This window comes from Brassica napus, chromosome C3 (assembly GCF_020379485.1).
Source record: "Brassica napus cultivar Da-Ae chromosome C3, Da-Ae, whole genome shotgun sequence".
NCBI classification, from domain to species: Eukaryota; Viridiplantae; Streptophyta; class Magnoliopsida; order Brassicales; family Brassicaceae; genus Brassica; species Brassica napus.
Window position 1 is genome coordinate 39206987 of NC_063446.1, and position 15946 is coordinate 39222932.

General features: G+C 34.9%; 1 protein-coding gene and 1 long non-coding RNA gene across 3 annotated transcripts; both read left to right on the forward strand.

The window, feature by feature from the left end:
- The first annotated feature begins 10500 nt into the window (after positions 1-10500).
- On the forward strand, positions 10501-10985 carry LOC111204632. Its single transcript, XR_002657126.2, has 2 exons — positions 10501-10642; positions 10708-10985. It is a non-coding gene; the product is annotated as an uncharacterized LOC111204632 (long non-coding RNA).
- A 755-nt stretch (positions 10986-11740) lies between these two features.
- LOC106377236 (histone acetyltransferase of the MYST family 1-like) lies at positions 11741-14056 on the forward strand. Of its 2 annotated transcripts, XR_007320567.1 has the most exons (5): positions 11741-12618; positions 12811-12879; positions 13035-13191; positions 13362-13463; positions 13581-14056. XR_007320567.1 is itself a non-coding variant. In XM_022699763.2 (3 exons), the coding sequence occupies exons 1-3, from the start codon at positions 12805-12807 to the stop codon at positions 13448-13450; spliced, it is 321 nt and encodes a 106-aa protein (XP_022555484.1). In that variant the 5' UTR covers positions 12630-12804; the 3' UTR covers positions 13451-14056. The 2 variants fall into 2 exon arrangements, 1 of the variants encoding a protein (XP_022555484.1); XM_022699763.2 differs by lacking the exon at positions 11741-12618 and having other exon boundaries at positions 12630-12879; positions 13362-14056.
- Positions 14057-15946: the final 1890 nt, after the last annotated feature.

Genomic DNA, 15946 nt, shown 5'->3' on the forward strand with positions numbered 1-15946 from the left:
ATCGCATCCCATGCGTCTGGTACACTAGATGAAGGTATGCTGTCCCAGACGACTATGTGCCTCTTAGGGATCGATATCCAAATAGCAACCCAATGCTTGTCGTTCAAGTTCACTGGCGCATAGATATCATCAATGTCCTCCCCCCACTTCTTGTTTGATTGGCAAAATGAAGGTATTGATCCGTCATAAAAATTCGACGCCCCACCAGGTAGAACTCTTCCTAAACCTTTGTGATCAGGTTCCGATGTTTTGAAGAGCTGATACTGCTCTCTCCAAGACTGGGAAAAGTTGTGATCCAGGAAGCACATTCGCTCGCTCCTGAAAGCTTGTGGGTTCTCCTGATACCTCTGCCTTAGCACATTAATCCAAGCATCTATATGCTGCATATTAAATATAACAAGTTAGAAGTTACCAGACGACTTAAATATAAGTCGTCTACGTGGTCGTCCAAGTAGACGACTTTCCAGACGATTTATCTTTAAGTCGTCTGGAAAGTAGTCTACTTGGACGACTTTGTAGACGACTTAAATCGTGTGCAGAAGACTTACGCAGTCTTCCAGCCATCCTCTGGCTGTCCGGAGGAAGTGGTACCACCTTGTTGGTGATGTACGTGGTTTGTCCTCGGTCTTAGTTAAATAATGACTGCAAACAAAAAAGCAATCAGTTTTGGACGACTAAATCAAGCTATTATGGGTAAAGCAATCACTTACGGATCAGTTTTCAACCAATCAGCGAGTTCCTTCAACTTATCTTTGTTTACTGGCGGAAATGGATTATAGGCTGCCACTTTATCTTTTTTTTTCTCTGCCGTATAAGGAGATCTCACAGTGGGAGCAGGTTTCTTCGCTCGTTTACTCTTTGCACGCTTGTCCAATACAACCAGGCTCGGTTCTGAAACTGGATCGCTTGGCTCGGTGGAAGCGAGGCTCGGTTGTTGATCGGTGGAAGCGAGGCTCGGTTGGTGATCGGTGGAAGTGACAGCAACAATCTCTTTGGAGGTGACACCATCTGCTTTATCCTCCGGCAAGATCTTATTTACCGAGTTCGCCTCGGTTGCTGTATCCTCCGGCAACCATCTCTGCAATAAAAGTTGCACACAAGTTAACCCTGGACGACTTAAATAAAAGTTGTCTGGACGACTAGTTGACCCTGGACGACTTAAAATTAAGTCTTCCGTGGTCAACTAGTCGTCCAGACAACTTACGTTTAAGTCGTCCAGGGTCAACTAGTCGTCCAGACAACTTTTACAGTCGTCTGGACAACTAGTTAACCCTGGATTTGATACTAACCTCTTTGATTTGAGGAGGCTGTTTCTTTTGAGGAGGAGGCTGTTTCTTTTGAGGAGGAGGAGGCTGCTGCTGTTTCTTTTGAGGAGGAGGAGGCTGCTGTTTGGTTTGATGAGGAGGAGGCTGGTTACTAACCACGGTTTCATTGGCATGAGGGGTAGCCTGTTTGTTTCTACCCCCGGTTTCTTTGGCAAGAGGGGTAGGCTGTTTATCTTGAGGGGTAGCCTGATTGGTTAGAGGTGGAGGGGTAGCCTGATTGGTGACACCAACCTTCTTCTCCACAGCTTCCAATCTATCGGACAACTTCCTAAACTCCCTCATGCACTTATTAAACCCTTTTTTCATGCAGTCAGCTACGCCCTTGAACATAATTTCCAACTCCTCTCTGGTCACCCCTCTAGCCTCTTCTCTAGCCTCTTCACTAGCCACTTTAGGAGCCTCTTTACGAGCTTTCTTCCGAGGTCTTGGATTGTCTTCCTCCTCCTCCTCCTCCTCCTCCAACACAACCATCTCTTTGGCCTTCTTCGATGGAGTCACAACCTTAGGTTTTGTATTGACCTTAGTACCAGTGACTTCCCAGCAATCCATGGTCCACTTCCACGGTCTCCGCTCATACATGACTTTAATGATGTTCTCCGCGGGCAGGTCCTCAACCTCAGAGTCCCATTTTGGCCACATTTCACTAATGTCCTTCTCAACAAAGTTGATCACGCGGGTCTGCAGTAAATAGAAGAATCGAGTTAGATATTTGAAAAAAAATACTAAATAGACGACTTAATTATAAGTCGTCTACTAAGTCGTCCAGCTGGAAGACCTTCCAGACGACTTATAATAAGTCGTCTAATAAGTCGTCCAGATGGAATACTTTCCAGACGACTTAATTAAGTCGTCCGATAAGTCGTCCAGCTGGGAAGACTTTCCAGACGACCTAATTAAGTCGTCCGATAAGTCGTCCAGCTGGACGACCTTCCAGACGACTTATTATAAGTCGTCTGCGCAGTCTTTTGGATTGAAGTAAATACCTGACTCAAGATAGCAGCTTTCATTGATCTGCGGCCTCTGCTGCCCTCGTAAGCCAGTATCGGTGGAGACGGACTGTCTGCTCTGGGACCACCAATACTAGCACCCAATTCCGGCATAGCTGTGTACGTCCAGACCTGAAGAACTTGTATAAACCCATCCACGGTGTAACAGCCAGCAATTTCTTTGTTCCACAAAGAGTCCATCAGCACCTTAAACGCGACTCTCCCCCATGGATAATTCTCAAACCGTTCTAAATCCATCACTAGCCTTGCCAGAGTAGATCGTGTAGCGGTTGAAAACTTTCTCCCTTCAATGAATCCAGTGAAGATGGAGAGGTACGCGAGCCGCTTGCGATCTTCCCTGGACCAATCCCCGCATCTCTTCAGTGCTGCTATTATCTGATCAGTAGTTGGCCCAGCTTCCAGATGAACTCCCAGCATCCCCCAGAAAGAAACCATCTCTGGGGTAACGTCACATTTTGGTGTCTCAAGGTCCTCGATGTACTCGCAGTTTAGACCAGTGAGGTTTTCAAACTCTAACAGTGAAAACCTCAAAGGTTCTGGACCAACGAGAGACCACATCTCATACTTCTTCTTAATGTCCAGCTTGAAACTGAGCATGTAGTGAACCAGCCTTGAAGCCCAACCAAATCCCTGCTCCTTGAACTTGATGAAAACTCCCAAACTCGACTCCTTGAGCTCTTCAAATTCGTCATCAGTAAGAGCTTTCCTAAGAGCAGTATGCAACTTGCTGTTATCCGTATGATACGAAATGCTATTGTGGGCTTCTGGCTCTTCCCCTGATGTGTATAACCTACGGGGGAGTTCTGGAATATCCATCCTTTTTGTCTGCAAAATAATCAAAGACAACAATATAAGTCCAGACGACTTAGTAGACGACTTAAATTTAAGTCGTCTGGAAAGTCTTCCAAATGGACGACTTATATTTAAGTCATCTACTAAGTCGTCCAGTTGGAAGACTTTCCAGACGACTTAAATTACTTACAAGTCTTCCAGTCGCAGAAGGAGTTGGAGTACTCGTCATTGCGGTTATAGATCTGAAAAAATAAACGTGAAACGGTGAGAATGAGTAAATTGATAGAGACAACGTTTTATGTTCATCTTTTCCTCGAGATTGATGACTTAGCGGCGTTAGGGTTTACAGAGAAACGGCGCTAAGGTTTACAGAGAAGAAGCGGCGGCGCTAGGGTTTAGAAGAAGCGGCGGCGCTAGTGTTTAGAGGAAGCGGCGGTGAGAACGTTGGTGACCACGGTGGCGAGGGCGACGGTTTGTTCGGAAATAGTGGAAGCGGCGGCGCTAGGGTTTAGAGGAATCGGCGGCGCTAGGGTTTAGAGGAATCGGCGGCGCTAGGGTTAGAAGAAGCTGCGGCGACAACGGTGAGAATGAAGTGAGATAGATAGCTGACGTTGAGAACGATGGTTTGTTCGGAAATCGTGGGAATTCGAAATCGCCTTTGAGAGAGAACTGTTAGGGTTTCTGAATTTCGCGAAAAATGAAACAAAAAAAATAAAAATCACCTTATATATTGGGTAAATAATCCGGTTAGCTTTAAAAGTACATTGGTAAACTTTAAGGTTTGGTCCGGTTTAGACGACTTATTCTGGCTGATAATGTACAACAGACGACTTAATATTTAGTCGTCTGTTTTCAGACGACAAAATATTAAGTCGTCCTAGACCCTAAAATGAACCCCTAAACTAAAATGACTAGATTAACTAACTAACCACGTTATAAAATCAAATTATACTTAAATAGTGTTTACTATACACAGAAATGAACACGCATAAGTAATTTTAAAAATTTTCAAAAACGGTTTTAATGCTTTCCAAAATCTAACCCTAAGAACACATACAATACTACAACATATGTTGATGAAACATAAACTAAAGAATATCATGACTCACTACTTTCACTCATCTATGCTGAAAACAATTGAAATTTGTTATATCTTAATTTATACCTCCTAAGACATATGTTAATTACATAATTCCCATTTTTCACTTATCAAAATATTTTTTACAAAATTTTTAAATTATGTTTAAGACTAACTGTCCAGACGACTTTCAGTTAAGTCGTCTGGACGACTTATTTGCAAGTCGTCTAAACAGACGACTTGCGAGGGGTAGAAACGTAAAAAAAATTCCGTTTTTTTGTTTGGTCACAAGGGGATAGTTGTAATTTCAATAGCCTTTTAGGTTACTTTTGCCTTTGACCCAAATTGGGGTATTGTTTTGGGTTTGACTCCAAGTTTTGAGTCACACTTGGCAATTCTCCCGAAAAAAACTGAATAGGAATGGATTTTATACTTTTAGTACTATCAGCATGATACATATATATGAACAAAACTTAGGTTTATCCAGAGGTAAACCTTTAAATTCACCTCCTCTCTTGTTACCAATCAAAATGTCGCATAGATTAATAATAAAATACATAATTTTTTTAAAAAATATCTAAAATAATTGAAAAAGAATAATGACGCTCATTTTAATGACACTAACGCCGCTAACTAAATCCTAAACCTTAAACCCTAAACCCTAAACTTTTAATCTAAAGCCTAAACCCTAAATTCTAAACCCAAACCGTAAACTATAAACCCAAACCCCAGACCTTAAACTCAAACCCTAGATCTTAAACCCAAACCTAGACTCTAAACCCAAATTTTAAACCCTAAAGAAACAACATCAACATTAATCCAAACCTTTAGGGTATAGGATTTGGGTTAAGGGTTTACGATTTGAGTTTAGGGTGTAGAGATTAAGTTTGGATATATGGTTTGAGTTTAGAGTCTATGATTTGGGTTTAGGATATAGGTTTGGGTTTAGGATATAGGTTTGGGTTTAGGGTTTACGGTTTGGATTTGGGGTTTGGGTTTAGGATATAGGGTTTGGGTTTATGGTTTACGGTTTGGTTTTAGGGTTTAGGATTTGGATTTAGGGTTTAGGGTTTAGTTAGTGGCGTTAGCATCATTAAAATTAGCGTTATTATTTTTTCAATTATTTTAGATTTTTTTAAATAAAATTAATCTATTTTATTATTAATTGATGTGACATTTTGATTGGTAATAAAAGGATAGGTGAATTTAAAGGTTCATCCCAGGGTGAACCTAAGTCTTGTTCGATATATTATTACCGGAGGAGAAAACTAAGTAGTTGTGTACTTAATGGAAGTTTAGTTACAATATACAAATTGTAAAGTTACAATGTGAATCTATAGACCATAGCTTCAAAGACATGATGATGAGTTGTGTGTTGGTCTTTGCATCTTGGAACTTTGCTAGGTTTTGATCTGTGCATATGTGATTACTACGAATCAGAAAGCTTTGTTTGGCTGTTTCCCTTTCACGACAAAAAAACTCCCTCCGTCACTTGTTTTCCCCTTCTTTTAAAACTATTTATCCCATATCTGCTCTTACTTTTAAAAAGCATGAAATATAAAAACACATGAATTTATTTATATGCCACCACATTTCTCAGTAGTTTATGCATTTAGGAGGTGTCGTCCAATGGGGCTTATTTTCATCGTACGTACATTGCTTGAATATTATATTTTCTGAATCATTAACACTTTTTATGTTCAGCTTAATGACATTTTTTCTCTGACATAGTGTTTGACATTATCTCAGTACTTGTTTTATGAGCTGAATTCTCCATCATGATGCCAACTTGAGAACTTAGAGCAACAGCATTGGTGCTTTTACAAAAGAGTCTCTAGCCGGAAAAAATCTTTTATATATTAAAACATAAGTTACTCGACAAATCATATTCTGCCACGTAATAAATATTTACAATATTTAAAATCTTATATATTAAAATAGAAGTCACAACCTTGATTCATGTGTGATTTTTTTTTTAAAAAATGGACCTAATGGATCTATTCCTATAAAGTCATGTTATATTTAATCTCTAATCTTGTCATTTAAATTTTGGGTCTACCATAATTTTTTATTGGGTTATCAATAATTAGATTTAAACAATAGATGATCCATTGGATTTATATATAGTATAAATTAAATATATATAATTTAATGTTGTAATAATATACCTCTATATGTTAATTATCTAAATATTTGTCGTTGTTAACTTTTAAAATTATAAATTTTTTTTTTTAATAACAAAAATCATATCATCTAACAATGATTAATCTTTACTACCTTAAACCAATGAAAACAAATTAACTATATAGTTTATTTTAAAAATTAAACAAAAACTAAATGTTTAATTATTTACTCGATAATATAAATCTATGAAGCGAAAAGTTTAATTTTTAAAAAACTTTCTAAATTTGTGAAATATTACAATATTTTTGAATATGAAAATAAAACAATATTTTACTAATATATATATATATATATATATATATATATATATATATATATATAGTTACGATTTTAATAATGAAATAATAATCCGAAAATATATATATAGAAGAAGATACAAATACATGTGAAAGTTTGAAATAATCTATTCAATGAAAAAATATACTGTATACTTATTATGTTTTAAAAATTGATAGACACATATATATTATAATATATACCAATTTAGAATTGAAAACAAAATGTTTATATAAAAATAAATGAAAACAAAAACTCGCGCTGTTGCGCGGATCGAGATCTAGTTAATTAATTAAAACAAATAATAATTTAGAAAAACAACCGTATAACAGTTTATCAAAAACCCACTACACTACCCATGATCCTTTTTTATCTACGATCATATACTTTTTAATACTCTTATATATATTTGGTAAACAAACAACCAATCAATCAAATACATAATAAAAGCCTAGACTCCTTCTTTAGGAGCAGAACAGTAGAAGAAAAAGAGATCAAAATTTACTTTTGTTTGACTGAGAGAGATAAACTGGAGCTACAACGCTTGCTTCCTCTTCGTGTTATTTGTTTTGAACAACTAAAGTTTTGAATAGCTAAAGTTTTGAACTAATCTATAGGTATTTGTTATCTCCTATAATGCTTCTCTTTCATATGTTCGTGTGTTATTCAGTATAATGTGTGACTATCCATTTATATGTATAATTCTTTTACTATGTTTTCAAATTATTATGTCAATAAAAATATTTACTCTTCTTTCATGTTTAGTTATATCTGCTGCGAGTTTATAATATTGGGTTGTCTATAAATGAAGATACGGAATGAATTACTAAATGTAACTAGCCAAAGAAACATAAATTGAAGGTCAAAAGTTCGAAAATTATATTGAAAAAAACATAAAGAAGTAAAACAGGAAAGATTCAAACTAATATTTATATCAAACAAGCTAATTAAAATTAATGTAAAAATATTTAAACAAATCTAACTTTATTTTATGTAATAGGTTTTTGTTTAATTAATGAAAAGTGTGTTAATTTTTCTTATATATATATATGCATATATACAGATAAATCAAAATTAAATTATACATTTTGTTTTTAGTTGTATATAATTAAAATTTGGTAAAAAATGTAAAAGATTGGTTTATTTGTATGCAAAAATATTTCCATACATAGCATGGACTCAATACTAGTAATAAATAATTGAAAAGCAAGAGAAAAAGACATTTAGTTAAAAGTTAAGAAATAATTGTTTTAGTTAAAAGTTAATAAACAGTTTCTTAACTTACGCTAAGAACTCCATCCTAAGAACCTCGGGTTAATCATGCTCTTATATATTTCTTATACTGCATATAGAGAATTTCAACGAGTATATTGTATTATTTAGAAGTTAAAAAATATATATACTATTATACAAACTACATTAATGTAGACTCTTAAAACAGCACACAATACCTAATGTTCTTTTTCCCCTCTAATCCTTGAATACCAACCAGAACATGTAAATTTTGGTTGCTGTTTTTTTTTCTTTCGCCAGCATCCGAATCCCTGACCTTAAATATCGTTCTCTTCCCAATGACGATAACAAGCTGTTATTTCTTTACCATCATAAAGCTCTTGGATCATTAGTTTATCTTGGCAACGACTTTTACATTCTTCGCAGATGGGTCGAGTGAGACCATTGATCAGAATTATATTAAATTTATGACTAGCGAATGAGAGATTTTGAGCAGGCTTGACATAAAATGCACATTTCCCTAGCAAACATGCAATATGGAACGCCACCCCACATTCGTTACATGTATAAAGCCATTTGTATGAATCTAAAGTTTTCTCACAAACTTCACACCAATTCAGACTTGCATTCTCTTCATAAGAAAGGGTGATGAAATGTTCATCATGCTCATATTTTACTTTATATGGGAGTGTAGCACAATGGAAGCACAAACAGAAGTCACATTCGATGCAATTTAAGGTTCGAATACTGTTTTTTCTGCACATTGAACATGGTTTATGTTTTCCAAGTTCATTGCTTAGAAACAAAGGATGTGGGTGAGATTGATGGTAGAGTGGCTCAGATATTGCAGCACATCGCACGTCTATACTTATAGACTCATCCCCTTTGCAACAAACATATCTGAAACCACATGAAAAACGATCACAATATTCACAAAAGAAACAATTTTTGGTGTCACTCACTTGTAGAATAAATGGATAGGGATGTGCAATATGTTGTTTTGTCCGAGGAAGATTTGCACATGCTTCATGAAGTACAAAATCACACTTGGAGTCCATACAATTGTAAACATTACCACCATAAAATGGAAGTACGCATGCTTGACATCGCTTATTTTCATAGTATAATATGCCAGTGATCTTCTTTTCAAACTTCATGTGATGTGAATGGCTGAAATGTTGTATAATTCCATCACCTATCACTTCAAAAGAATTTAGATTTTCATATTCTTCTTCTGGTTCTTCCTCGAGTTCTTTTCCATCCCACACATTCCTCCGAGTTGCACACTTGGAATGCACTACGTAATTGCAATCTTTTGTACAATAATATTTTCCATAATTTTCTTCAATCCTTTGATGACAAACTCCACAAGACAATAATACTCTAAGATGAGAGTACGTAAAAGAGAGACGGTGGTCATGACGGGCTATTTTTATGACAAACGGTAAGTATATGCAATTTTTATGGACAACAAAATCACATTGAAGACACACGTAGATGAGAGATTTGCTATCAACTACTCCACAAACGTCACATATCAAATCGTTTTTTCTAGGGAAGTGGTTAAGAGTATGCTCATGTCTTTTTTGATAGTTCAAGAATGAGGGTCTTCTTGCACAAACAGGATACAAACTAAACTTACAAATAAAACAGTAGTAAAATAACGTTGTACGATCACCTCCAACACTTGATCCACAGTAAGAACAAGAAATTATCTTAGAGTCGTGATAATGAGTCATAGTTAACCCACGATGCGCGAAAAGTTGGAGATAGTGTTTAGGGTGAAGAGGAGATTTGATTAGAGGGGAAGACTCGACGCATTCTTTGTGGTAGGATACACAACATTCATTGCAAAAGTAATAGGTTGTACTGGATTCCTTACATTGGCAAGCACCACACCAAGAAGGCTCATCTTCTGATTCTTTGTTGTTGCACCAATACAAGGGGTCAAGGCGGTGACCATGATGTGAAGAGACGCCGTGTAAAGAACAAGAACTGTCAATCATGTAAGAAACATATCCATTAATTATTTTATAATCGGGAAAACCGCTGTCTTTGGATCGTATGACAGGGCAAATGAAGGGAGAAGGTGGAGGATGTTCCATGGCTATACTATAATTTTGAGAGTTAGTTGTTTGTGACTAAAAACATGCGTTATATATATATATAAGCGTTTGACGATTGGATACAATTAATTTTTCCTTCTACATGGAAAAACATCTCACGTCAAGTATTGCAGTCATTGGACGTTTTAATTTATAAAGATCCCAAACAAAGTACTAATTCTATGCCTAACCTTTGTTTTCTCATATTCTTTTTTTTTTTTATTATTTAACAACTTTTTCTCATATTCTTCTCTTCACCTTTTCTTCCACGGTTTAAAATTTAAGATAACATTCGATCCCACAAACAAAAGTAGAATCTTTACAAAAATATATTTTACTTTCAACGCAGAGGACCAAACTATATACGAAACTTTGAACCTAGATAATTAGCATTAGAGAAAAACCTCTAAACCCTTGAACCAAAGATTACCTACTACGTACTAGAGATTCAAGAGAAACCCAAATTATTTTCAGTAAGCAATCTCTGTGCTTTAAGATATCTAGCTTACTTTTTTTTTTCTTTCAAAAAAGGCAGTTGAAAGTACTAAACCGTTTCAGAAGACTTGATGAATGGATTAAGCTAGATCAACTTGACCTTGATTCCGTAGAGTGCGCCTCAGATGAAAAAAGTTGAAGACAAAGGTAGCCATTCTTCAAAGTCTTGACCTTTGTATACTGTATTTAGTAGAACTGTGTATTGGTTATAGGTGAGACTAGCTGGAAGATGCACGAAACAAGAGAGGAAGATTGATGAGTCACATCAGCGCTCCGTCTCAAACTCTACAGAGACCCTGTTCAAAAAAAAACAAGACCCTTTAAAATAATCCAAAATAATTTATGTTTTTCTGACAAAATATTGTTATAATATATAACCAATACACCAATCTAATTTGAGAGGAAGAAACATCTTTTCGTTTTATAATTAAAAACTTATGAAAAACATCTTTTCGAGACTATGAATTTTTCGGTTTCTTTTTTTTTTTGATTTTTTTTTGTATCCACAATCATGAGTTATAATCTATAAAAAAACTAATAGAAAAATAGAACATGGATAGTGATCTATACTATTATTTGCGAAGTAAATTTTAGCAACAGAGCTCTCACATTAAAAGTTAGAGCGGTTAATATCTATATTACCCTTAATGAATTTATATATAAGTAACTATATAATCAAAACGAATTTTTATTTATAATATTAATTTTTATCTTAAAACATATTTTTCAGTTATAAATTTAAAATAAGATATAAAACTCTCATGTTAAAAGTTAGAGCGGTTAATATCTATATTACCCTTAATGAATTTATATATAATTAACTATATAATCAAAACGAATTTTTATTTATAATATTAATTTTTATCTTAAAACATATTTTCAGTTATAAAATTTAAAATAAGATATAAAACTATTTAAAATAATTAAGCGGTTAAAGTCATTGTTACCCTTAATGAATTTTATATATAATTAATTATATAATTAAAAACGATTTTTATTAATAATATTAAATTTTTTTAAATAAGATAATTCTTATATATTGTGTTGTTATCTTAAAATTTATTTTTTCAATTATAAAAGTTAGAAAATAACAAATAAACAATCTATAATTAAATATTAATCAACTAAATTTGTATAAATATATTTACTAAAATATTTTTAATATGTGAATGTTTTCTTTTAAAATTTCAGAACAATAATAAACATATATATTTTATTTAAATTTACGTCATATATATATATATATAATTTGATATTTGATTTAATGTTTTTGAAAACATAAATAATAAGTTATCATGCTGATTTTTGAATTAATAAAATATATATATTAATATATATTTGTGAAACGATTAAGCCCGCATGTGCGGGCAAAACATCTAGTTAAACAATAAACCGTGGACTCTTGATTTGATTAAACAAGAAGTTGGAGACTCATTATTTTTCTTCTCGATAGAAGCTTAGACTAGTGTTTCTTCTTTGTGTTTACTATTTTTTGTAAAAGTTGTTGAAAATTATATATTTCTCTCTTTATTTATAATCATTAATTAATAATAGTTTCCTAAATATAATCAAATTAGAATATTAACTTTCTAAATTTACACTGAATGTTAAATCAAACACCAACAACTATTTTTACTTTCCAAAATATATAATTGATATAAATGTTAATTTCTTCCTGACTTATTGCATTTTTGTTGGTTATGTAAAGAAAATCAAATTTGTAATTTTTATTTATTGATTAATAAATACGAAAAATTAAATAATTAAATTAAATATAGTTATATGATTTTTAATAAATATATGATTTTAAATTTATAACTATTACTAAAATAAAAAAAATTATGGGCCCTCTAAATCTTTGGACCCTGTTCGACCGCTCCACCTGCTAAAAGACGGCCCTGAGTCACATGTAGAGGTAAGGGGTTGTCTAGCTTTAGTGAGCTGTGTGACACGCTATGCATGTTCTGATATGTGCTTTTAGAGGTTCATCAGTCACGAAGAGCTGGATGCTGCGAGTTTGCGTGAACATGAGGAGTTCACAAAAGCGAAGAATATAACAACGGAGATATGGGTACTCTTCCGTTTCCACCAGAATACAAAGACTGTGTGAAGCTCTTTTTTCGGTGAGTCACCTTTTTTTAATTAAAAAAAACTGACACCTTTTTTAAAAAATAAGTTGTGTCCGCTGTTGTTGGAATTGTATTTCTGATATTGACATATTGTATCTTTTTGTTAATTTTGCATCCTTTGAGCTTTCACACGTATATATCTGTTTCTTACCAAATTTTTTTTTTTTTTTTTGCGGCGGCATGCAGAGGAAATGTGATCTGAAGCATCCCCCTGGGGATGAAATCTATCAAAGCTCGATCTTGTCAGTGTTTGAGGTAAGCTCTTAAATATTCCTGCAAGGTGATGCTAATATGTTGGGTGTTATCACTTAAAATTTTATATCTGGAAGCCGATAATTTAGTCAAACATTTTAGTAATGGATTTTCATGACCTTGGAGTTTATTTCTAAAATGCTAATGACATCTAACAGATATATGGCAAGGTCTATGCGCAGAACCTCTGTTATCTGGCAAAGTTATTTCTTGACCAACAAACTCTTTACTACGACGTCGATTTGTTCATGTTCTATATTATGTGTGAATGTGATGATCGGGGGACGACGCCACATGGTTGGATACTTTTCAAAGGTACCACCATATAAATTTATATGGTTGTGGTTACACTTGGTTAGTGGCATGTAGGTTGATCCTAAAATTACCTCAAGCACAAACTCAACTATTTATGTTTGTGGTTACAGTTGGTTAGGAATACAGATATGCTTGACGTCAATTTTAATCATAATTTTATCTTGGTACAGGAAAAGAATTCAGAAGAAGCGTACAACTCGGCTTGTATCTATCCTTACCCTTCCTCCATATCAAAGGAAAGGCTATGGAAAATTCTTAATAGCCTTATATGAGTATTCTTTCCATCTAACTCTTGTTCTGCTCTCTCACATCTCTCCACAAGCTCACTCTTCTCTTTTTTTTTTTTTACTAAGTTGATAACAACTTACCCATTTTGTTGTGTTATATAGGATACAAACTCTCAAAGAAAGAGGGAAAAGTCGGGACACCGGGGAGACCGCTATCTGATCTAGGCTTAGTGCGTTACATTACAGGACTCTGATTTTCTTAGACATCCTCATGAAAAAGCACAAGGGAAACATAATCAAAATGCAGGAGATGAGTGATATGTCAGCGTTGTTACAAATAAAAAGAGTGATATGGCAGCGATTAAAGCATTAAGCACACTTCAGAGCTTGGAACTGATACAGTATAGGAAAGGACAACATGTGAACTGTGCAGGCCGAGGTGGTCTTGATGTAGACGTTAGCAAAATGATGTTGACTCCTTTCAGAGAGCAGAATTAAGAGTAAGAGCCATACATTTCAAACTACAATGTGTTTTTTAGGTAACTTTTGTGTGTAAAAGTTTAACACGACTTTGTTCAATCAATCTTCTTGTAATTCTAGGAATATTTTTGCCTGAATGATATAAAGATTAGTAGGAACTCGGGTATTTCATTATTGTTTCTACTGTGATTGACAATAGTTTGGATAAAGGGTATTGAATCTTGAATGCCAAAAGCGTTGTTAATCTACCTATATAACGAAATTTTGGTATATACTAATGATAGACACTATGCTTGTTGGATTACTTATATAGTTGACATAGTCAAGAATGTGGTGATTTCCGTTGTATTTAGGGGGCCTTATTGAATTAGGGGTTTGAGAAGGTTTTCAAGATTTTAAGATTTAGAGGCACTACAAGAAAACATCAAGGATTCTGAGGGAAAAAATCGTCGGAATTTCGTCGGAATATCATTATTCCGACGAAATTCAGACGAAACACGTCGTCAGAAATAATTCCTCGGAATTTCTTTTTTCCTCTGAAATCCCTCAGAATTTTCCGACGGAATTCCGAGGAAATTCCGAGGATCCCTTGTTTGTCGGAAAAGTCCTCGGAATATACCGAGGTAGAACTTCGTCGGGATAATTCCTCGGAAGTTCATCGATCGATGCGTGTTTGGACATATATACATCGATCGATAGGAGTATACCGACGGACTTTTTCCTCGGTTTATTCCGAGGAACTGTTCCGTCGGTATATTCCGAGGGATCCGTTCCTCGGAATTTTCCGAGGGAGTTGTCCCTCGGAAAATTCCGAGGGAAATGTCCCTCGCTATATTTTTTTAAAAAAACGGATCGATCGATGCGTTTTTGTTCAAAAACGCATCGATCGATCTAGTGAAAAATATAATTAATTTCCTCGGAATGTAAAAAATATTAATTTTTTTGAAAAAATAAAATTTCTGAAATTTAAATTCGAAAATATGAAATTAAAAGTAAAATTGAAATCATACTAATTAATATTCAAAGTTTCACAAATAAAAATAAAACATTCCGAGATTGGGGAAAAAAAAAACTACGGGTCTGGCACGTCCGGGAACACCTCGTTCGGGTACATCCTCTGCATCATCTCCATCATTTGCTGGTTCAGCCTCCTCTGTGCCTCATAGCCCGCCTGTTGAGCCGCCATCTGGGTCTCCAACAAAGATATTCGATCATCTTTGTCCTTCAACTGAGCCGTAAGTACTTCTGGATCAACAAAGGGCGGTGGTGCAGAAGAAGGAGGAACCGACCGGGTGCGACGACCCAAACCGAACAAACGTCCCTTCTTCTTTGGAACCGACTGAATAGAAAAAAAGCCATTTAGAAATTTAAACCAAGAAATAAATGAATTGAACTTTAAAAAAAAAGAACTTACGGATTCAACGATTTCGTTGATTCGAAACCGGGACAAGTTGGTCGAAGCCGTCGAAGCGTCATCCTCGGTTTGAAGCTGAGACACTTCGTCTACCACCTGAGTTTGGACCAGGTCGACCACGTCCCTCACAAGACCGTCATCAATCTGGCCGGTCTTCTTGTTGGTATACGCCCTCCTCATTAGGGCGAGATCATCGACCGGCTCGCCATCATTTTCTTCCGCCTTGAAAAAAAACATAAAATTAAAGAAACATTAGAAATTAGAAGAAATGCACAATAAATTTAAATTCTGAAACTCAAATAATTGAAGAAAAAGCGGTTGAACTTACCATGCGATCTCCGAGAGTGGCAATAGATTGAGCACCCAAGTTATGCTTGTAGATGCCCTTCCCTTTACGGTCGCTCCTGCGGTTGGTGGAGTTGGTGGAAGAAGTTTCTTTCGTCTCCTCCTTATCCCAATGCGCACACAACTCCTTCCAGACCGTGTCGTTCATCGACTTTGGGACCTTTTAATTAAAAAAAAAAGAAAAAGTTTAATAAATTAAAAAATAGTTTAATAAATTAAAAAATTGTTTAATAAATTAAATCGAACCTTATTGATTTCCCACTTCTTCTTCCACTCGTGGATCTGCTTC

Bases quoted from the DNA above. Each gene is read 5' to 3' on its own strand.
- LOC106377236 (XM_022699763.2), top strand. From the start codon at position 12,805: ATGCAGAGGAAATGTGATCTGAAGCATCCCCCTGGGGATGAAATCTAT. The intron at 12,880-13,034 runs GTAAGCTCTTAA...GACATCTAACAG, and splicing joins CGATCTTGTCAGTGTTTGAG to ATATATGGCAAGGTCTATGC. The intron at 13,192-13,361 runs GTACCACCATAT...ATCTTGGTACAG, and splicing joins TGGTTGGATACTTTTCAAAG to GAAAAGAATTCAGAAGAAGC.